The 25178-nt window shown below is 38.0% G+C and overlaps 1 protein-coding gene across 9 annotated transcripts in view; it reads right to left on the reverse strand.

Annotated features, from left to right (window-relative positions):
• The window catches only part of Kek5 (leucine-rich repeat, immunoglobulin-like domain-containing kekkon 5 protein), a 338741-nt gene that overhangs the window by 10656 nt on the left and 302907 nt on the right, over positions 1 to 25178 (reverse strand). For 5 of the 9 annotated variants that reach the window (XM_074111636.1, XM_072005882.1, XM_074111634.1 and 2 more), the window contains 2 exons: positions 4866 to 5767; positions 3280 to 3802 (listed from right to left, as the gene is read on the reverse strand). In XM_074111636.1, the coding sequence (XP_073967737.1) occupies positions 3280 to 3802; positions 4866 to 5767 (1425 nt within the window). Of the gene's footprint in view, positions 1 to 3279; positions 3803 to 4865; positions 5768 to 18001; positions 18469 to 22791; positions 22857 to 25178 lie in introns of those variants that run through there. The other 4 variants (XM_072005917.2, XM_072005936.1, XM_072005926.1 and 1 more) reach the window with 2 other exon arrangements.

The following is a 25178-nucleotide window of genomic DNA, read 5'->3' on the forward strand; positions in this document are numbered from 1 at the left end:
CTTATAACGCAAAGACACGTAAATCGATCGTGTCCTTTGAGATAAAGTTTCATCGGGAGAAAAGTGGGTCGTGATTCTAACGTGTTTCACTCGCTCCACTTCGAAGCTATAATTTAAACGACAACCAGCGATTCCATCATTTTCTTGCGTAACAAATCTGTCAAAAAAATGAACACTTGGCTTCTTTTAATCGAATATTGCTCGCAGTCGAGGACTTCGTTTCGATGCTCTGCCATTTTCTCGACCTCGTGCGCCATGACGCGAACAACGATACATTTCGCTGCTTCATCTAAATTTCGAGGTATACTATGCGCGTATATCTGTGAGTGGATTCACGCAAAATCTTAGCGAGTGTCAACGGCAGATAAACAAAAGGACCAGTGATCATAGAAGTTTTATTGTACCCCGCGTTTTTTCAGTATTCGAATTCTGTTCAATAGCAGAGTGAAAAGAGAATGTGGGCCAAGAGGTAGAAAGAAAAAGATTGCGCACGACTAACCTTCCGGCAAGTGGATACAAAAGGACACCGGGTGTACGCGGAGGTAATTGAGATGCGGAAGGTAACTGTTCAAATACGAGATCCTCGACAATTTCAATTATTGTCTTTGAATGTGTATAGACAAAGAGCCGGGAACGCGAGTATCGCACACATACGTATTATACGTGCAAGAGGTTTCGTGATGAGAACGTACAAGGAAGAATCGTTCTGGATAAAACGACAGAACCTGCTAATTCAGATGGAAGCGATGCGTGATGATTATTATTGTACGCTCCTTTGTAGAATCCGAAGCAAACGCCGCAAAACGCGTATTTTCCTTTTCCCTTATCGCTTTAATCACCACTCTATGCGTACAACAGTCCCCCAGTACTCGCTCCCCTATTGTTCCCAGTATTTTCATTATTTACGGTAGAGAGCGAGTAACCATGTTTCAATTAACAGCAACATCTCTTTCCCTCGTCCTGATCCTTCGCTCGCTTACCCTCCATTGTCCCTCCACACCGGTTTATCTTTTCGTTCCGGTCTGCTTTCGTCTTAGGGTTCGACGCGACTTACCGACGTCGTTTCTTTGCGCCGCCTCCCTTCTTACGCTATACACAAAAATTGAACTACAGAATGCGCAGTTACCCCCCGACTCGTCTTTCTCGTTGATCGCCGTTATTATCGTCATCGTTGCTCTCTGCGAGAAGAAGATTATGTACAACGCCGTCGCCACGATATCAACCGTAAGCTAAAGGACAAAAATACTTGGGTCTCTGTTGAACGGTTACCCGCATCGACGTACATTATACATGGAATTTATCCATACCGCGCGTTCAAACGATCGTATATGCATATATTTACAAGTCTATCAAAATAATCGTTTTCGCGATACGTCTGTGAAACACGACGATTAGATTACGTCGTGTCTAATTAAACGACAGGCCGACGTCGGACACAGGCATTCCGCATGCAGCATTTCTTTTACGGAAAACGAGGTTGTTCGCGGAGAAAAACGCTATCAATAACGACCAGACGCAAATGACGAATGCCTTTCACCTCTTTCTCTCTCTCTCTCTCTCTTTCTCACTATATTTCTCGCTTCCTCTTTCTCTCTCTTTGTATCATTACATGTTGCACGCTCTCATTAATCTTGCAACAGTCTTGGTCGATATTCGTTCACCCAGGATCGATGGCGCCTCATTTATCTGTCGACGGGATTACTGAACCTCGCCAGCATTACGGCCGACACGATTGTCTTAAAGTTAAATACACTCGCCATATATACGATTCAATTAATCTATTCCGTCCTTTAATTAGCGACGATACCCAGTTCCGAAACGGAGGCGAACGTATGTTTTCGAAGGAAATCGGAAGATTAATGGCTGCGGTGTTAACAATATCTAAATTGGATTTCGTTTCAGCGCACCGTTTATCGGGGAAATTCCTTTGTTCACGGTTCCGTTGATTGATCTTCGTGTCAATATCAGCGATGATTTTGCCACGAAACATCGTATTACGTTGTACCACGAATACGTACACGAACAGAGACAGTTTGTCATACTCTAATTTTGAACTCTGGATATTTGGAGAAATTTTTTTTTTTCAACAAAATGTTTTTAGACCTTTATATTGGTAAATTTTGGGGTCAAAATGAGTGCAATCTATTCTTCATGGGCTATTGTTGCGTTTTAATTAAAAATGAATTCATTGTTCATAAATTTCCATTCATAGTTTCTAGTTTGCTGTTCAATAGAACGAGTTAAAGGATACTTCGCGGAAGAAATAAAGCAACTCCGTTTTGTTCAGTGTTTTTGCTTTATGCACGCCCAGTTACGCAATTTTTGCCGCAATGATATCCCTTTTTACGGTTAGTAATAAAACAGCCAATAGAAAAAACGACGGAACGTTTAGTTATATAACTTTCTACAATATTATTTCTTTTGTAGTAGTAGCTAGTCCTAAATGCAATTCTTCTTTTTATAGAATCGTATCCTTCTCGAAATGAAAAATATAAAAGGCGCCTACGAAATATGTATATTATTTACTTTATAACATGTACATTTTCGCGATATCCTTTTATATCCTTACGATTGTTAGAGACCACAAGTGTATATTTTGTGATACTGAAAAAAAATATACATATACTTTTTTTGTTAACCGCAATTAAATTACTTTTCTCTTTACTCGCCTTTTTTATAAAAAGTAAATTGACCCCATCTACTCGATATGTATGAAGTGTTTGACCCTATCAAGAGTAACCCTGTTTAATATACACTGGCTTGTGAAAATATTTGAACATTTTCCATAGAAAACATTTATGTCCATAATATTGTATACCTTATGTAAAACACATCGAAATTTCATTAGCACCGTAATCAAACACAAACTCAATATCTTTTGTATAATACACCTAACGTATTCATACAAAATTTCTACGATTGTTCGAATGTTTTCTTGACCCCGTATAAATTTACCATTCGTTCAAATAATTTGCTGGAATTTTAATCGAAACCTAAATTTTTTTTAAGAACTTCCGCTCGACTCCGAACAAACGCGAAAGAAATATTTACGTAACATCAATTCTCGGAAGGTTCACAGTCGGAAACCCATTACTCGTTCGATTTCCTCGTTTCGTGTTCGTGTACGATGCACGCGAGCACCAGTGGACGACCATCGAGCCTGGTTGATCGTCGAGCGTTTCGCGAACGTCTCGGTGTAATCGCCGCTCGGAAGCTAACAAATGGTTAGTAGCTAGCACCTGGCCACGCACTGTTTAGTAATGTAAGCAGTGTACTGACCGAAGACTGAGTCGTTGTCGAGCAATGTACGGTTCAGCTCTGTCATCTCGGTGCCGTGCGACGTCACCGAAGGCGCTTCGTATCGTCTGGGTGGCTTCACCACGGGATTTATAGTCGTGATGAGGGACTTCTCTTGTTCACCGAGGCCGTGGTGCTCCATCGAGGCGGCCTCTAAGCTCTTCTCGTCGTGCCTCGTTCGTCGACGACGGCAATAACACACGCAAAAGGACACGGTCACCACCAGAAGTAGCAACGCGGTCACGCCCAAACCGAGCGCGAGAGGCAGACTAATTATATTGTCCTTGCCGCCCATGGCGTCACCAGCGATAGTCAGGGTCACGTTCTTCTCTGTATTTCCGCCCGGACTTTTCGCTAGACAGACGTAATCACCCTTGTCCGAGGGAATAACGTCCGGTATCGTGAGGTTCAGCCATTCGTGGCTCGATTTCAGGATGTAGTTTTTCTCTCCGTTGTGTCGTCTCGTATGATTGTTCAAAATTCTCGACCGATGTACCCAGGCCAACTGAAATAGAAAAGTAAAACGATTGAAACATTTTATTACTCTTCGAATTTATGATAATTGTGTCTTGATAATCTAACATTATTGTATCTTTGTTATCTTTGTCAGAAACTACACCAGAGGGTTGTAACTTACTCAGATGGCAATAAAGTGTACGTACGAACGAAAAATTCTAAGGATGTCTTTAATTTTCAGTTTTCGTGCTATGGAAAATTCAAAAGGACTTCGCTAACGTATGCAAAGGCTCGTCCAACTGCGTTCTTTTTTTTTGGTACGACGTGATTTCAAAAGACGCAGTTTTCTCTTCACAAACTTTTTCTCCTTCCCCTTTTTTATACTTGCCCACGTGTTATTCTCCGCAAAGTTGAAGGATATTTTCGTTAACTCATAGAAATTTCGCCACACAGTTTTGAGTCAGTGGCTCACGCGGACCTTGCGCGAATTGTTCTCGAGTATAATACGTCGAGGAAACAAATCGATATGGCGAAACAATGAACCTTTCTAAAAGAAACCATTTTCGTTTCATGTTTTATAACATTTTTATAAAAAGTATTCATTTGTTTTATCACAAAAAGCTTTTTCCAACAGATCTATTTTATAAACCCTTCGAAAATATCGAAAGTACTAACATTTATCGAGACATTCTCTACAAAAAAACGAATGTTCTTAGCTTGTATCTTATCCAAGTGATTATGATTAAAATTACAAAACATGAGATCGTAGCCGATAAACGTTAAGAAAAAGATCTCTTCCACGGTGAGATCCGAAAACAATGTTGAGTCGGAGATCGTTTAGAAGCTTTCAGGCTAAGTTGCTTGAATGCGGGCTTAACCAGCGCAATCTTTCCAACGGATCTAACCTCCTCATCGAGCCAGATTGTATACTAAATAGCTTGTAAGCTACTGTAGATTACCGCAGTCAACATTTCTCGGACTTAATTGCGTCTTGTTTTACAATACTTTACGGTGCGCATTCCGTCCTATTTTATCCTCGTCGTTTAACAGAGTTTTTCCCCATGCTATGCAACGAATAAAAATGCAAACGACGTATATACACGATATCATACCTGCGGTCGTGGAATCCCAGAAGCCTTGCACCAAAAGGTGACGTTGCCTTTGCCAACCTCGATCTTCACTGATGGTCCTATCGTGAAGATTTCAGGTCGGCAAGCGAATTCGTCGCTGCTGACTTCGTCCCACATCTTCCCTGCAAGGGTAGCTGGCTGCTGGCATGTAGTGGGTTTCGTATACAGCTTTCGTTCTATCGTCCAATCGCGAAATTTCTTCAGACGGCAATTGCAATTCCATGGATTGTTATGCAGCTCTAGGCTGCCAAGCTTCGGCAACGTTTCGAAGCTCTGCACCCTCAATACGCTGAGATTATTCCCATCCAAGGTCAACAATCGCAATTCCGGAAGATTACGAAAGGTTTCCTCCTCCACTCGTTCTAACTCATTGTTAGACAGCATCACCTTCTGTAGATACGCGAGATCGTGGAACAACCCGTTTTCCAACACCTTCAGCTTGTTCTCGTTCAACAACAGCACCCTCAATCGTTGCGTCTCCCTGAACGTACCGGGATACAAGGTTTTAATGTTATTTCCTGATAAATCGATCTCAATCACGATCTTCAGGCCGTTGAACGCGTCCGTGTGGATCGACTCGATCTCGCATTTTCGCAGCACCAGCTTCTGAAGATTGACTAGATGCACCCGACTGAACGAGTCGTGCATCAGGTGCATGATACGATTCCCGGTCAAATCGAAGTTCTGGATCTCTGGCGACAAACTGCTGGGTATCTGCGTGAGATTCTGCTTGATGCATTCGGCGGTCTTCCTGCCGGAGATCCATCTGCACTTGCACGACGACGAACACTGCGCCGTCCAATATTCCTGGCTCCAACACACCACGACCACCAGTGTCGAGTAAAGTAACAGTTTCGCCGTTCTTAGCTCCATCCCGAGGATTTCTGTTAACAAGAGAAACATGACGGGCTAGATTAGAACATGTTCAAGTGTGTACTGGTTACGGGCGTGTTACTCGTTCCGAAGGGTAGAAAGGGGTTGGATATATAATTTGGGGACGTAATCGCCCGTTTGTGCTAGCAACTTGGTCGTTTCACTAAGAGGTTTATATTAAAGTCTCATTGTCTCGTATTTTATCGTTCAGGACGGTAATTAGCTATCCATTGTGGGTAAAGTGGAGAATATAATAATAATAATAATAATAATAATAATAATTTAATGTTATTATTATTGATATTAATGACCATTTTGCTTTTCTTCTTATATGCATTAATTTGTATGAGTACATAAATCAAAATCTACATGTACATACAAATTTCGAATTATACATTCTTACTTATTAAATTTTAAGACCATTGTGACATTTTTTTTTATTATTAAAAGCAAGTAAAGCACTTGAGATTTTAGCGGGGCCTTTTATATACAACATCCAAGTAGATTCAAACTATAAAGTTCAGACAGCGCAACGCTCTGCACGCCATCGTCAATTGGTACTTTTTGCATAGCTCGTAATCCAGTCGGCGGATCTGCAGGGTATTAGCAGCGGGATTTTTAATTAAAAGCATTTTTAACTGGAAGGTTTACGCAAAACCTTCCTCTTCCCGGTCGTCGTGTAGTTGGAAAGCCGAGTAGCGCGATCAACAGGAGGAAACTCAACTTTCCCTGTTATCAGGGGAAGTCTGCGAGTGCGGTTCTCTGCGATGCTTCCGAGCCGTCAGCATCGGTTGCCATCTCCGTTAGTTGTACTCTTTCACCCCCTTTTTTATCGTCTTTTTTTTCCACCCAGTCTTCCATTCTTTTTCATATTTTATTTTTTTCCCCCTCTTATCCAGTAATACTCGGTCCGTTCTTTTCTTTTCTATATATATCTTACTCCATTCTGTTAATCTTGAAACTAGAAACTTGCGGTGAGCCAACTTAACGTACATTGTTAGCAATCTAACTTAATATCGTTTTGGTACACATCCGACCGTAGACGCCGCGCCGGATAGCTGAACTTAAATTAATACAATACGACGCCGAGTCACACTTTACCCCTTTTATTATCATCTGGGAGTTCGAGGTTGTGCATCAAATTACTCTTTCTACCGGCGGGTACCAGCGGGTACAATTCATTTTGTGCCTCCCGACGGGAATGGAGGCCGGAGAAAGGGGTCGTGGAAACGTAGACTGAGCACCGACGACAACGACGATGTCGCTAGACGTTCTTACTATTTGAATTTATTCCAAAACTCGAGGGTGGAAAGGGCAGAATGGAAGGAAGGCGCGCACGAACGCAAGGCCGAGTCATATTTTCCCTCTGGCGTATGTGACGATGAAAAGCGAAGAAAATAGGAAAAATGTGATCCCGTGTACCGAGATGAATCGATTTACTTTGGGAACACTCTCGAACATGTTGTAACAACGTCAATTCCCAACGCGGGACTCGACATAAGCGAGTGCGTTTACGTCGGTTACACCAATTCGGTTATCGTTCGCTTCTATTCCGCGACCGTGACGTGGCCTGTACACGCTCGACAAACTACGTTTATCAAGTAGCCGCCACGCAACCTACGTGTAGCGGTTTCCATGATCAAATATTTATAACCCGATCGTGTAATTGGGTGACGCGCCGTGTCAGCTGGTTGACTTTCGTTCCGATCGTTTTGCACTGAAATTCCGTATCCAATCGGAACAAGTTAGGTGCATATATACGTATGTACATAGAGTGTGTTGGAGTTTTATCGTTTCAACATTTTACGTGCAATTTGACTTGTTTCCTTACCAAACTTATTATTATGCAAGAGTAGCACAGTTAACTTGCGTTATGTTGTATAATATTAATATCGCTGGTGGTTCAGAACACACCCTATCTTTGCTACGCATTTTCCATCATTTTCTACCCAATTATATTTTTCTAATTTTATGTTTGATATTACAAATATTACAATTCCCTCTTGTTTACTAAAATCGGAGCAAGGTTGAAATATAAAAATTTGATAATAAAGCAAAATTAAACATTAGGTCTCTGATTAATCACCAATAGCACTCGATACCAATTAACAACAAACAAGAACAGTAAATGTTAATATAATAAGGGTTCACTAATAAAATTGGCAGCATTATTTTCCATACGCTTTTTACGCGTTTCAACCGCGGTAAAATTTTCGATCAATGCCGCTCGTTCGATGGTACAGCGAGGATTCGCTCAATCTTCGAATCGTGTTATTTACTGCGCCCGGTAAGCTGTCAGCCAGTTTCGAATATAAAAACATCGTAAAATGCTCCCTTAATTGACAGTGCGAACAGTGTTACGTGATAATCGGGTCGGAATTGAAAAAATGGCGTTATCAACGGGAATTAACGCTCGATGCAAACGATCGTCATCCGATACGAAACGACGAGATTTTCTACATTGACAGCGAAAAAACAATCCTCGTTTGATACCGTTTATCACTCACAATAATAACAAAAATATCGCCCCTCAGTGTTTATAGATATACAGGGTGTTCTATAAATAATAGCAAATTTTAAATTCTATGTAATATAAAGTCTATAAATATTTAACTACAACGGTAGAATAAAGATAAAAGCATACGCTATATAACAAGGAACGCTTTGAATGATATTCAAAGCGTTTAGCATCTTGATAGAAAATTTTATACCTACCTTGGAATGAACATTACAAGCAAGTTATGTACAAAAGAAACTAAGAAGCCTTTTAAAATTATTCTAAAGTGAAAATCGTTTAGAAAATACTGCTTTCAGCGGTACAACCTTCAACAAAACTTCAGTGATAACAATCAACGAATAAAACAACTAGATTACTCGAGACAACGTCTCTATTCTCATATACTGTTCTGAATACAACATAAAAGAAACACACTTCGTGAGTATCTTTCAGGCGGTAGTAAGGTTCATTAAATTGATTAACCTCGAGCATGCAGAAAAGCATAGAAAACTACGCTGGAAGGTCAGTAGAGGATTCCCTCTTGAGTATTTATTTCAGCCGAGAATCGAGATCCTTCAGGGAGTGCAGAGCCTTTGTGGATCGCAAGAACTTTCCACATGCATGGGTCGTGCACGTGCAACCCCATGCCTTCGTGCTGGAGAACTTTTCGAAGTTTCCACCCGCTACGGAAAACTCATGGTTCGCGTACTTCACCTCGTCCTATCCTCCCGTGGACTTTATCGTCGGAGGACTAGGGGCACGATTCTTTCGTGCCGGCTTTTGCGGTGAACCAGCGTTACAAGACAAAATAGATATGGTTCCGAGCTTCATTGCTCGTTACATCGTTCTTCACGTTTCTTTTTCCATTCCTTCTTTCCATCGTCCGCCCCTATCTGTTTCTCCGTCTTCTTTTTTTTCTTTCTATTTTTATGCTCCTACTCCTTTGCTAATGTCTCTTTTACAGTCACAAGACTCACACTGCGAGCTTTTTCTTCCTCTTCTCTTAGCGTCTGTGCGCCGTACTGGTTTCACCTGATCGTTGTAACGTGCATCGATCGTTCGCATTTGACTTGTAAATATCCGGCAAACCAGGACATTAGATATGCATAAGGCAAAAGTAAGCAGTTTATATAGCCTCCCGCGCATGTACAGCGTTAATCATCTCACGCTGGGACCTCAAGTTCTGTCGAAGTAAATATCGACAATACTGGGAAAAGGGCAAAGGTAAATACTACAGAGAGAAAAATATTCTGACAAATATTTTATAACAATCAAAATATATGCTGTTAAAGCATATTTCCAAGTATATTTCTCCAAGTAAATTCGAGAAATATGGAGAGCCTAAAATCTAAAAATTTCGGAAAATATGATCTTGAATAAAAACGTTGATATCTAAGCTTAAAATATTAGAAAATATCTCTGACAATATTCCATTTGTCCCTTAAAACAACGTTTTAATAAGTATCTATATCGCTAACAGCTATCGAAATGTTAATCCTTTAAAGCTAAAAAGATAAAGCAAAATGAAACATATGCATATTAAATCGTAATTGTTCCCACTGACAGTCACCATCCTCTACTTGATCTATAATTGTGAAACTTCCTCTATATAGAATATAGAGAAAGGCTGCATTTTGAGGCGAACTGGTAGTGGTGTGTCCTTTGGAAACACCACCCGGAAGAGAGTACTACGTGCCTTGTTCCAGAACGTGCACACTCGGAAGGAGTTTGACGTGGACATACGTCCTTTACGTAGACACGCGTGCATGCAAGTCCAGCCCTCTCGCGGTGCTTTGCATAGCCGGGAAAAATGTCAGATAACGAATCCTGTCTTTCTCTTCACCGGCTGAAATTTCAAATTCAGACTAGGTTTATCAATCAAAATCATCCCTGGTCATGCTGCCTCTTCCGCCGTAGAGTTTTCATAAAAACTTCATCGATCATGTGTGCCCACATTCAGTAAGATTGTGATCTCGTCTTATGGTTTTTGGCAATGGGTATTTATGTAGTACTGTTTATAAACGCATTTTTCTTTCAGAAGATCGCACTATTTTACTAAAAATTTGATCTTTTTACGACGACGTTAAAAATTTAAGCTAATCAATGTATTCTCTTATGAAAGTCAATATCTAGTCGATGAATCATACAGGAACGCGGCTATTATTGATTCTCTTTCATGGCACTTCTACTTTCATGGCACGCAAAGTTCGATGTTATCCTAAAATCGTCAAAATTTAAATCTGTCGGGTAACCAAGTATAAAGCAGCCGTTGGTTTAAATAAATCGAAGGTTCAGGCTACGATTGCCAATGAAATTTTATCTCGAGAGTAAAACTTTTCTCGCACAAAACGCATCCCGGCAGAATTATCAGCTCGTCAGGAATGAGACAACGTGTCTGTTTCGACGCAAGCCAGAGGGAAACAGGAGGAGGGCTAGGATTTTATTTACAGGAACGTTTAAATTGAATTTCCAATCTCGGAAAATCGCTACGGCGAGACCCGAGCTCCAGAGTATTCGACGCTTTGCGGTTAATACATCCACGCTGAATTCGAAAATCGTTATTCCGTCCGCTAAACCAATCTTCGCCATTGCCAACGAGGTTCACGATTTTTTTCCTAGTTTTTTTATTCAACGGTCCGTTCGCTTCGTAGCATTTTTAAGTCGGAAAAAAAGTTATTTCGTATTTTCACCGTATTTTATTTTCGTGTCTGCATATACACCCATACGTATGTATGTTGAATTTTTCGAGTGTGAGTACTGATTCGCAACATTTCCATCCTGAACAAGATTTTAAACGATCCACGGTTCCTAGGAACCGATTCATACGTATACTCGAGCGTCGATTAACGGATCTTTTCACATGCAAAAAGCTTCCTCTCATCGACGAGACTCTCCTCGCTTAATATCCGCTATTTCGCGAGTAATCGTCGAAGCGGCAGCCAATAAATTACGAGGTGATCGCCGGTTTGCCAGGCCATTATAAATCCTATCGGTCGCCTCTGTCATAGATACGTTCGGACGATACGAATGCCACGTTCGCTTCGGACAATCACACTACGTGCACTGTCTAGTTTCAACGATATAATTATACGATATGTTAATTAAATCGTTCCTCGGAAACCTGTTGTGTGTTAATTCGCTTATACACCGAGATTTGTTTGTCAATAGCACATATCGTAAACTGTAACTCGATGACATCTTTCCATAAATTGGCACCAAAATCAGAATTATTTTCCTTCCTCACCGAGAATATTTTCCGTGAAATATTCATGCGCTGTTTGAATGACTGAATAATTAATTGATATCCACGTAAATTTGCTATGATCCAAGCAAAATGATAAATTTAAGTTCTTAATTATCTTGAAAGGAGACGATTGACAACCGAATTAAAACTCTGTTTGGAACTAAGCTGATGTTTGGAACTGAAAGTTGTCTGAGAATTAATTATTTCTTTAATTAGTTTGTCTGTCTTCAATTTATTTTTAGATATATCTGAAATATTATTAAAATGTACTGAGATATCTTTGTAAATATATCATCGCAAGTTTACATTCTTTATCTTAATTTTTGATTCGTTTCTTTCTTCTGAAATAATATTCTGTAACTGCGTAAAAAAGAATCCTACCTATTTTATTTTCGATCAATACACATATACGAATAATGCGTTTATTATTAAATTATACCATGAAATTCACCACAGCGCACGAAGTAACGATACGTAATAATTAAATGCAGCGTTAATGAAACTACTTTCGTCAATGCATCGAGCTGACTACGTTCGTAGATTTTTTCACGATAAATTCCCGATTACGTTAAGCGATCGTATCACCCACTTCGGCATTTTATTCCATGCATAATTTTCCGAGTAGAGGTTGTTCGAGAGCTCGTTGCGTTTAATCATCCGCAGAAATTTGTCGTTGCATATGCACCTGCACGGTCCGTGGAGTTTCGAGCGACGTAGCAACGTGTCATGCTCGACCGAATCAATCGAATAAACACTATCGATTCTGACATTTACCAATTGTACACATGAATTTTCTAATATCTTCAACAACACCGTTAGAACACGCATTGTGATTAACGCTAAAGCTATTGATGACTGTAGCATACAATTTATACAAAGCAAATCAAAGTGAAAGATACAACGGAAAAATAAATAATGCAAATAAAAAAATTCTTGTCCATATATTTTCAAAAAAATTTTATGAATCCCCAAAGTGCGCAGTAATAAATCTATCAAATTTCTATGAAAAATTGAGAACTGATTATTTTGATAGTTTTAATATCAAAGAATTTATTTTTATCCAGCTCGTGTGATAAGGTGTATTCGTCTTCTTCAAACAAAAATTTTATAACTTAGCAGTCTATAGTATTAATTAAATTTTGTTATATAAAATAGTTCATATAAATTCATGTATATTCGAGATGCTAATCGATCTTTTTAATTCATCGGGATGAAATACAGTAACACGAGAATGAAATGGGCCGGTGCTGTTTACTGGGGAATATTTTCCCTTTTAATTCGATTTAATTTATTATATGCCATAGCAGAATACGGTTTTAAAATTGGTGAAAAATTTTTCTATAAGTGAATAACGTAAATGTAGTTACGAGTAAATTTTGTTTGATGAAATTGAATGAAAATACGAGGCAGTGGTTGTATGAAAGGATATTCATTTGAATTATAAACAGTATAATTAAAAAACAAGCAATCATTTTTGTATATCAACAGACATACAGAATCTGATAGGATATTTATATTCTTTTTTTTTTTTTGTTTTTTGCTCCTAGTACATTTTAACAAATCGATGTCAATCTAATAATTTACATCTTATAAAATATTGCAGATTCGAAAATAGTAAAAATCGCGGCAACTTGACGACTCTTAAAACCTCAAACTCAACGGTAAAGAGACACCACGGTAAAACATAAGGATCTTGTAGCAACGATTCACGGGAACAAAATTCGTTAAACGAATCACTGAATCAAGACTTTCCTTTCTCTCTCGGACGATCGCTACCGTCAATTAAATCGTTCAGACCGTGAACGAATTCTTTCCCTTTAACCTCTGCTCTCGAAACGATTACCATCCGCCATTTCGTTTTATTTAATATCCGCGGCACTTGATTCGTTTCGTGCAAAATTCACGACCATATTATCGGACAGAGAGCAAAGAAGAAAGTAGAAGGAAGAACGAGAGAGGAGGTTGAAACGAGCCAATTCGTATTGTATCTTGGAATAAAAATTTCAAAAGTTTCACAGGTTTCACGCTTGGTCGAACTATCGATCGGATCTCCGGTCCCGCGATGATGCAAGAAAAAGCTGGAGGGTGTTTGTTCCTTATTACGCGAAAGTTCCATCAGGAACGAGAGATATTTTCATACAGTCGCGAACCAGGAAACTGGCTCGTGCTCCGTGAGGTTGGATAGCTGCTGGTTGCGAAAGAAGTTTCGGGTAATTATTCACGGACCGAGTGCCTTTCGAAGAGGCGGAATCGATTCGCGAGAAAACGAACGCAGGTCGAGATCTAGAGAGCATCGAGGGAGTTTGTTCTTCCCAGAGGCGGTGTCGTCTATATACGGTACATTATATTCTAGTTAGAGCGAGAACTGTGGGGAAAGATTCAGTTTCAAAGTGGGCCACCACCGGGGCGCGTAATAACGAAACGGCGGAGGAAAAGTTTTCGCTAAACTGCTTCGGTCGAAATACAAATCGTTAGTCGGTCGAAAGCAAACCGCATAGACACCACCAGTTTCTATATTTCCCTGGTGTGATTATGTTATCTCATTTGAACCACATCACGTTCTTTCATTCTCTGTCTGTATGATTCTTCGACCTAATTTCAATTAATCCATTAAGACCAACGTTACGTTAACACGACAATTTATTTGCCATCTTTTTCTTCAGTCAAGATACATTATCAAATTTTATTTTTTAGTATTGCGACTATGAAAGGGAGATGAATTTGTTTAATTCTTTTTCCATTGCTGTTTGTCTCACGTAGAAGTAGTTATACAAAATTAAAAGAAAATTCAACTGTTTATAACATAATGATAAATTACTTTTTGATCTTTAGTGGGTTAAAGTGAAACACGAACATAATGCAGGAGGTACTACTTCGTGCAAAAAAGGAGAAATGTGTTTAATTATGGAAAAAGACAGTAACTGTAGGAAGCGTAAAGCAAGCTAGAAATAGAGTTTTTTTTTTTTAAGTTAAAAGGACACCCGATTTATTATCGCGTGGCTTCGTTTTACAGTGTAAATTTCAAAATGGTGCTGGATAATATGGTATATACTATCATCATTTATTATGATCGATCATTGTTTTTACTTTGAAATTTACGTTTTAGTTCAAAATATGCTGCACCGAGGAGAAATTTCAATTTGAGGAGCTGAAGTACGCTTCAGGGATAATAAGTTCCAACTCTCAAGAAGTATATTCGCTCTTCAAATTTGAATATCGATTGAAGAAATGGAAATTGCATGTATCTTGTATCGTAAGATGTAAGATTCTTCTACAATAAAATGAGTAATTTAAAGAATTTTTTACTATATAGCACTTTTGCGTGAGATTACATTCTGGATTTTATAGAACACGAGAAAATATTTTTTTCTTAGATCTTTCGTCAAAAGAGGAAGACGTGAAAGAGTTATATGTATGTACAATACAAATGATGCAATTTCTCGCAATCTTTAGTACCAATACATCATTTACATACTTTTAATTACTATTTTATTATTAAAAGATTCTATCTTGTATTCAATGCCAGAGGAAATCTATGAAAAACTAATGTTTTTTCTTATAACTTTTGAATAACTGTGAATAATCATTTCATATTCATGCCCAATAATACAACAATGTTCAACGCTCATTCATCGAATGCACAAACAATGAAAACATTTTCCTTTCAGGAAAAAGCAAACCAGCATCGATTTAAAAACTCAAAACACACCGGCGCCATTGACAGAGAATTCGAATATCGTACAGACTTCGGCGATGTTTCGATGCTCAAAAAATTTTCGTTATTTTTATGTTTTCATTGGTCAGGGAGAACCGAGTGGAAACCGAGAACGTTCCGTTAAAAATCGAAAAGCTTTCCAAGCGAGAGGTAATTGTAACCCCGGGCGAAAATTAATGGACCACTGTATATTAACGATACAAAATACGTTATTCATCCAATAATGGATACTCCAAGCGTTCGACGTGGTTGTATCGAAAAATAAAAATAGTATACTATACGATCGATGCACTGTGGCGGAACAGAGTTCGCAAGATATTTCATAATTTGACTATTTTTCGATGAGCTGCATGTCACGCAGGAACCTCGTTTCCAGGTTCGTGAGAGCACGCTGTCGTGCTCAGAAATAATGAAGAATCAATGAAAATTTAGATAATTAATCCTTCTTGTAATCTGTGTTTAATTGTATCAGGCACGATTTTTTAAAAGTTGAAAAAGTACGATATAATTCTCTTGTACATTACATAGCTTTCTTTTTTCTACTTTTTTTTTTTTTTTACACTGTGGAAAGAGTATTATTTCATCAATTCCTAAATACAGAAACATATCTTTCCTGATATTTTTATATGGACGTAATACACCAAAATTTAAGACCAATTTACAAATTCTTTTCTTTCGTCAATGTGAGAACAAACTTAAGGAAGGATCGTAGCGGAGTTAATTGTATAAAAATATATCTTAATCGTTATTTCTTATCAAAAATAACTCTATTTAAAGAACAGAAACAAACTATAAGCGTCTCTGAATAGACGTCTGCGTCTGTGAATAATCTAATCGTTCCCCCAGAAAGAAATCGGAGAATTGGAGCTCTTTTTCGAAGAGGGATCGTATCTGGTATATATGCCGAATGTATGGCGCAGGCACCGCAAGTAATCAACTTTCTAATTATAAATGAGAGACGGCGCGAACAGTGCACGAAGGGAAGCTTGAACTCTCGACGTGAGGTCACTTTCCACCGATAAGCTGTTAATACTTAATTACCAATGAATGTCGATACTGTCGACGCCAGTTGTTCGCGTAATGACGTTCGCTGATAACGCGATTCCATCGACTCCTGCGCGAAATGCTTCCGTAATTATTTCCACATTTTCTGTTTGCCCGAGCTCGGTAAATTTTTATGATCAATCCCGCGATTATTTTTGAAAGGAGAAGCGCGGTCAATAACGAGGTTAAGCGAGTTATTACCTCGAAAATAATATCGATGATATCCATGGTACGATGAAGAAATTTGTATAAATAGTGATTCATATAACGAATGATCGGTGCTATCGCGAATACGAGTTTTCATTCTTTTTGAGAGAATGAATATAAAAAATATAATTTATGTAATATAACATAAAAGCGGTTAATTTCATGATTCTATAGTATTACAATATAAAAAAGACTTTTTGTACCATTGTTCTTGACGAATAATAATATTTTAATTACGCGTACGTTTGACAACGAAAAAAGGTATTAATATAATATTACAGAGAACAATGGTGTCATGTTCATTGTACTAAAATAATACTTCAATCGGAAAGAAATTACATGATCGTGTTACGGGAAATATAATCTTTTCATCTGCTAATAAAGCCGCTCCATATATCGAACGATATAGTCTTCTAAATAATTCTAAAATTATTGAATGTACAGATATTTCATCAGTGACAAAACTTAGCAAATATTCACGAGCATATGTACGAGTTCGACGTGACTAAGAAGCGTTCGCCGATAACACTTGCGGCGGAGCGTTTCGCCATTACGTTCGCTTCTAGGTTGCAGCTCGTATTCCTGTAATGTGACAGCGATACGGGGAAAACCAAGACGGAACCCCAGAAGGCTCGAAGCAAGATATTAATATGGGTGAGGAGTCGATATACACCTGCTGCCTCCCTCTTGGGATCGCACCCTTTATGTAACTAAACCTCTCGTCGTGTATTTGGTCACACGCACGAAACGCGTCCATGTGCGTTGTGTTACGTGTGCACGAGCACCGATGAACACCGGAATACCGCTTGTGATTACGAGATACAACCGTCTCCGGGGAGATTTCTAAGGAAGAACGATGTCGACGCTGAGGGAACACGCACATGTACACTTACGTATTTACGTAAGTAGATGAAGGATCATATGGGTCACTACCGACGTCCTTCCGGCGTCCTGTCTCCTCCGCGTGTTCCTTAAGCGGTTTAAATGGAAGAGGCCAACAGCTCGTTTGAAAAAAAAACAAGGGAAAAGCGAGGATTTTGGTAACACCGAGCTTTCCGGTGTTAACTGGGACGAACGGAGTGTTACGAAGATTAGAAACGTCACACATGATTCTTTATATACATTAAGGAATCTGTATGTATATGCATGTTTCGTGTTTCTCGAGGCTCTTTTCCTTGATACGTTGTTTGGAGTGTGGAAATGAAAATGGGACGGTCCTACGTTAGTTTTTGAACAGTCTAATTTTAATTTACGAGTAGCTATGGTACTGGAGAGTTAGGGTGGTGGAGAATGCTTGGATCTGGCATTATGGTGATGGTTGAGTTTAGTTGTAGCTAATGTTTGGGTTTGGCTCTGATACATTAAACAGAGTAAGTAAGTTTCACGGAGGAAAGGATGAAAGTATGTATCGTTTTATTGATAGTTCTAGTCGATAGAAAAATAGTCTAGAGAGAAATACATGTGACATTAATAACGATGTCAAATCTAAAGGAAGATTAAGAGAACAAAGGAGTTCATAATTCACAACATATACTGACGTGAGCAGACTTACTTGTTTCTCTCAACCGTTTTTAAAAACGTCCGCAGAAAAAATACTTGATCGACATGATGTTGCAGCTTTCGTCGATGTAATTATGCACCGAGGCAACGTCATAACGAAGTGTGAAGCCGAGAAAAATATATCCACCGTCTCACATAAAACACGAAGATTATAACACAAATTCGACAAGTGTTCGTTTCATTACAGATATCGATCGCATAGAACATAAAATACATACGATCACTCTATCCGCTATTTTCTCAAAAAAATTGAGAAGATTATAATTTCATCGTATTCGAACAATATTATTTTAGAATCAAATTATTATTTTATCAATTATTCTTCGATAGACGCTTTCATCCATAAACGCAATTCAGTTTATAACGGATATACTTTAATTATCGCTATTTAGTCTCGCGAATGGGATCTCCCGTTTCTGAAGATACTCGCGCGGCACGAAGTAACTTGTGAAACTAATTGGAAGAATTGTGGCGCGCCTTTGTTATTGACGCGGCGTGATTGAAGCGCTACACTATAATTTCTGCTCCTATCTCTGCTCGTATAAACACATAGACACGCGATACAATAAAGTGTACAGATGTCAAACAAGGCGCAGCTGTGCATTGTAGGAAACTTGTATTTTTCAGCGGATTGTTAAGATTACGCGGCTTGATCCATCTAATGGGATATCCCCGGGGATCAACTTCATCTGGACAATCGAAACGGGTATATATCAGAGTATACGTCTAAGAAGATAATAAGAGGAAAGACATATTGCTTTTTACTGGGACAGTCGCAGAGTGTACAGTGTTTCAATTTCAGACGGCTATTCTAAAAATAAATGAAAGAAAAAAAGAATATTCCAGTTAGTTATTCTAGAAATAAATTGGAGGAAGAGAGTCGAACTTTTGTTCAAGATAAATATAATTTTTAAGGATTCGACGAAACGTGAAGTTGATCGATTTAGCTTCTGAGAGATTCGTGTTATATCCTCGATAAATTTTCAAACTCGATTTTCTGAAGAATCAAGTCTCAAACGAAAGAATTTTCCAAACTGTAATGATTTCGAAAAGAAATTTCAGTGAATTGTAAACGAGACAGATCCTAAGATTTGATTAGATCATCGTCGTTCGCGTGTTCCTCTTAACAATTCTGTCAAGGATAAACAGAATAAAAATGAAAAACTCGGTAAACAATCTCACGTTCGTTCGTCCTAATCGGTGCGGAGATCTTTCGTAGAAAAAGCGTAGAGTGGAGACTAGAAAATTACGAACAAACGATAATGACCACGTTATGGTAACGGGCCAGATAATGAGAACTGCTCGCGTAAATCTTCAGTTGCGTGGTCATTTATCCGAGGGGGGTGTACGCGGGATTTAAAACCTACTCTACGAGGCCATGTCCTCGGTAATTTTCTTTCACTGGTACAAGAAAGTACGAGAAAGAGATTCGTTCCCGCATCAAAACTACGGGTCGACAGGAGAAAGTACGTAAAACAGAAAAAGCAAAAAAGAAAGCCATTTTTCCAGTCGGTGTAATTATCAACGATATTCTTTTTTCTCCGTTTCTTCTTTCTTCGTTATTACACCTACTGTAGAGTGAACGATAATCGGGCGACAAAGAGACAAAGTGGAGGCAATGCAATAAACGAAATTCCTTTTAATCCCGTAGCTAAAACCTTTTCTGCTTAACGTCTAGTTTCCAGGATCGGGATGGTTTGCAAGGATGATTAGCAGTCTTTGTATATCTTATCTTCTTTTTTTCATCCTATCTTGTATTCGCTTTTCTAGCGATCGCGAATGCAAATGAATAAAAAAGAGAAAAAGGGATGAAAAACGTCGAGGATAAGAAGTAGGTATTTGCTGTCACGTTGTCTGCACTATATAATACGTAACAGTATATCCCTATTACTCTCGATCTCGTTAATATCGTATTGGAAATCGTTAATTCCTTCTGTTATGCGACGACAATGTCCTTTGTCGCGAAATGTAACTTCTTATTGGATTTGTGAATTCTTAATCTCAGCGAGAAACCATTTTTACCGCGTTTTATTATTCTTTGATTGTGACTTTTATCTTTGTTGCAATTGTTGACAAACACTTATTATTTTGTATAAGAAAATATTTGGTTTTTATATGCGGAGTATTATACGTGGAATGTTTGTTGATACGACGTTTACATTAAATCTCTATCGACAGAATATTCATAGAACCTATGAACGTAATTGATGAAAATGTACGTAATGTAGTAAGTGCATGTAATGTATGTATGTAATGAACGTAAATTATGAAAAATTCAATGTAAATCATGCAGTTCAATCAACGGTAATTCATGGGAATGTTTATAATATAAGCACCTAATGAAAATCCGATTAACAGCGCGTGTGTTAAAATCAATCGTCAATTAAAATCTCTTATCTATTATTTATTACAATCTATTACAATCTATTTCATAAACAATTCGAATCTCTTATTCATGTAGTATCATGTAGTCACAGTAAACCAACGCAACGATCGTAGTACATTGACACTAGATAAAAGAATTCACAGCAAAAGTTGATCCGGATAGCTGATCGAAAGCAACCGGTTTGGAGAGCATGCATTCATGTTCCTACGGATATAGAAACGTATCCAGCAAACGCGAGTTTGCTTCTTTGTCGGTGGAGCCACCCTGTTCTCCGAGAAGTTTTCTGAATATTTCAGGCCACGTGACGCGACAGGAAATTGCGTAAACTTTTCAAATAAGCCAGATGATTGTGTAAATACTGTAAACCATTCAAGGAATGCGTTACTTGCTACCGCTCGCTTCGTCTCAACGTTAATCAGAAGCTCGTTAAAGACACTTTTGAGGTGTATCTGACGTGTTTGAGATTAATTTCAGAAACTCTAGTTGCTGATTAGAACCTCTGTGTTATTGAGTTTTCTTCTTCGAATCCTTCATTCTTGACAACAAAGTTGTTCCGCTGTTGTAATGAACTTGAAAGATAACTTTAGAAAGAAGAATATTCTTCTTTGGTATATGCGTTTTTTTTTACTTTAAATTCAAATTACATATACACATATGTATAGAGAATATACGTATTCATACATATTTCATATGCAATTGTAATTTAATACTGGCCTTAATAAAGCTCATTTAAATTATTACAACACTGTACTATTTTTAATTCTTCTCAGTATTTCCCTCTGTAAATATTAGAAATAATATTATGTGTGTTCATCAGCAATGTACGTATCGTAATTAAAGAAAAAATATTACCGAAATTAACATTCATACGTTACTTCATACAGGGAAAAAATATTTGTATTCTAATGTTAGCTATATCTTTCAAATATCGTTTTGCTGTATAAAAACTTCATAAAAGCTTGTAACAACAGAAACATTAACGACTTCTCATTTCCACATTCTTACTTTTGCAAAATCATACATAGTTTATCCTCTTAACAATCGCTGCTATGTATTTTCCTATAACCCGATTATTTTCCCGTTAACTATGATGGTTGACATAAAAAAGATATCAAGACTACGTCTTAAAAGCGCGCGTTATTTTTCATGCTGAACAGTCAGAAGCAAAACTTAGTTTTTAAAGCTCCAAGATACTGGCAAAGGTAGAGGGACTGTGCGTTTTTTTTTTCGCTTGCACGATCCTTTGATCTTTCAACATCGCTGTAAGAGTTCCGGTGTATCAGCCGTAGACGCGCAAATGAGAAACTTCTGATTCCGTGAAATATTCAGAAACGTATATCAGAATCCATCTCCTTCCTCTATCAAATATTATTTGTCGAAAGGAAATTATTTTTCAAATTACTTTGCATCAGAGTACTTCTGTGACGGAGGTAAATCGAACGGAGCTCCTTTATCGAGATATTTTTTCAGGGAATTACATCACCGCGTAGAATTACACATTCCTCGAACGTTTCCCCACTAAATTCATTAACGAAACGATTGGATATTTTATACTACGTGTGTAAAGGTAATAATTTTCAATTTTTTGGTTTTGATTGGAAATTAACAATTCGTCGATGTCTTAGATAATTTAACCCGGATTCATTTAAAAAGACACACAAACGATTATACCTTTCTTTTAACCAGCGAGACTTTTTATTTTCATTAACATTCATGTAACAAGCCGCGATGAATAAAAATTCCCTAAATTTTAAATGTTTCATTTCGTAGATATAAAGAGTTACAGCAGTAGCAATATGAGACAAGAAACCTGAAATTGAGCTGTCATTAAATGTGTGCATGCATACTCGAGATGCTCGACTTTTGTATTTCGAAAAATCCAAAAGGGAAGAAAAAAAGAATTCACAGCGGGAGAGCATAAAAATATCGTTGTACTGTCCTATCATCGCTAGTTCCACGAGTTCTGCTGCAAGTTGTACAAACAATCGTTAGCAAAGAGTTCTTTCTCTCTCTCTCTCTCTCTCTCTCTCGCTTGCTCGCTCGCTTCTCTCTTTCTTTTTTATCGGAGAAAGAAAAAATTCACTGCTATGTTTAGAAAATCAACTTCGTCGGTCGGCTTCGCAAAGGACGAGGGAGAAGTAGATGCTGCAAGTAAAATGCAAAATGGTATACCGAAATACAAATACTAAGACAGCCATCGAATAGGAGGGAAACTTTGGAATTTATCGACTTAATCGTTTCAGAGTAAGAAAACCGCCGGGGTGAAACGGCTTGGCCACGAACTTTCTCGAACAAATTGGAACCGGTTGTTTTCCAACCCTGTTTTCGTGGGCCAACACAGCGGTAGATATAAATGTAAATACGAGGCTAAGAAACGCTTACCCTTAATTTAGACAGAAGCGAGAAATCCGTGACCGCCTTGAGCGTCACTTTGCCGAGGGAATATTCTGAAATAGAAACCAAAGAAAAAAGGTTAATGGTATCGATGGTTGTTGATGAATAAATTATAATAATTTAAGATGTTTTATGTCAATTTGGTGTTATATCTTTATATTACACGTTCTCCAAAATGTTATTATTTAAAATAGCTCATAAAATATTGTATTTACAAGATTGATAGCGAAGAAGTACATTTTTATTAATTTTATAAAAATAGGGAAGATAATACATATAACTTTATTAAACCTTCTGAGGGAGTTATATATCTATTCTTTATAAATTTTCTCTTCCTCACAATCGTACAGTCACACAATGACACGGTAGAACAGGATACGTCGCGATTTCCAATAAATAAAATATCAAATATATTATCGTTTCCGTTTGTCATTCTAATATGAAAGAAAAAAGAATAACCCCTATATGTCACCTAATCCACAAACCTACTAACTAATTTAGTATAATACTAACTTACAAGTGAATCCGCAACAAGTATCGACTCCGCAAAGAAGATCAACAGACACAAGTTTACTTATCTCCGGAGACAAGAATTTTTAAACTAGAACTGCGTAAATAATTCATCGGGTTCGAAGAGGATTTCCGGGTGTTCGCGAATTCTATTTTACTGAGCAAACGTCCACGCGAAAGTACCGGCCGGACAAAGGGGAGCTTTTTCCCCTGTCCGGTTATGAGAGACAGGAACGAAAAGGGACCGAGAAACGGCTGCGATACGTGGCATTCTATGTTGCACGGTTCGGCAAACAGCGAAACAAAAAACTTTCTATTAATGGGAACAAAGGGACCTGGTCGAAATCTATTCGCGAGTTATACGTCGAGTAAGCCGCTTTTCGCGGCGGCTGCTTTCAATTTGGTGCCGAATATTCGCGGGAAAACTGCTACAATGCTCGGTTTTCCCTTGGAAAACGTAACGAAACGTATATTGAAACCACGTATGTTCGCAGCAATGTCGAGGTGAGAGCAAGTCGAGTTCGAATCACGATTTGTGATCGAACGTCGATAAGGTAACTCTTCTATTCTGTGCGATTCGTAACGCGAAATCGGTGACAACATCAGGCTATGCTCGCGAACAGAGGTGGGATCGAGGTAGAATCGTTTGTCTTGAGAACTGGAACGGAACTACGGCACCACGAAACTTCAGGTGAGCGGAACTCCGAGCCGCCTCGACGTGCCATGAAGAAGAAGATAAGAAAATCGAGACCCGGTCGAGAGCTACCTTTTCTTCTCTCCAACTTCGTGACCAAGATTTATTTGCCTGGCTAGGTTGGCGAGTGCTACTTTTTACCATAGATTAATTCTGTGGGATAAATCTTGCGCTATAGATTTGCACAGTGTTTGTGTTATGTACACACGCGTGAAAAATGAGCGAGTACTTAGTGTACCTTAAACGAAGTAGTTGTCGATTTTCTAAGTTTTTCTTGCGGAAGAATATCACAATTAGGGATGGAAAAATTTTAGAAGAGATTATATAGCCTCAGAAGTATAATTAACATTTTTAGTATAAAGGATAATTTTTTTGAGCGTGACTTATTTTTATCAGCAGCAGTGATGAAAGAGGAGTTTCAGTCTTAGAAACATTTTCTAAACTTGTACAATAAACTGTAAAAATATTAAAAATTTGATTTAGCTTAAGTTTGGTTATAAGATGAGCAGTATTAATGCGCTGTGAGTTTAAAAGTGCAAAAATTTAAAAACAAGTTAAAACAGCTACAAAAACTAAACAAACTTCCGAGAGCACGATAAAACACAGAAGATTAGAGCTAAACAGTGTACGAAGATTAAAAGTAGAACAATTGAGACCTTCTATCTTTTACCTTAATACTAATAACTAAGTGAACTTTAAGTAATGTGATTTATGGCAGAACACTCTCATTTATGTACTCTAGCAACTTGTTCGTTTTTGGACACGATAATCTTCGTTCTACATAAAATGCGCTCTCTTATTTGACATTTTATCACATAACAATATCATACAAAATTTCATGAAATATTATTAATAAAGCCGGCAAATTTAAATACCGTGCAAATTGCAGAATTTGTACAGAACGAAAAGCTAATAAAATATTGTCGCGTAAACTCCCTTTACGAGATCGTACTCCCATTTACTTTAAAAACAATACAACAGAAACTACCAAGTTTATTCGAGCCATAATCATATCACGGTAACGCAAAAACATTGATAATACTACATTTCCAGAATATTCAATCACTATTTAGCGGACGTTTGCAATTTATTTATTAAATTCCTATATTTATTAATTTTTATTTTCAATATCGAACGCAATGTCATACTGCAAAGGAATATAAAATATATA

This window comes from Bombus fervidus, chromosome 1 (genome assembly GCF_041682495.2).
Source record: "Bombus fervidus isolate BK054 chromosome 1, iyBomFerv1, whole genome shotgun sequence".
NCBI classification, from domain to species: Eukaryota; Metazoa; Arthropoda; class Insecta; order Hymenoptera; family Apidae; genus Bombus; species Bombus fervidus.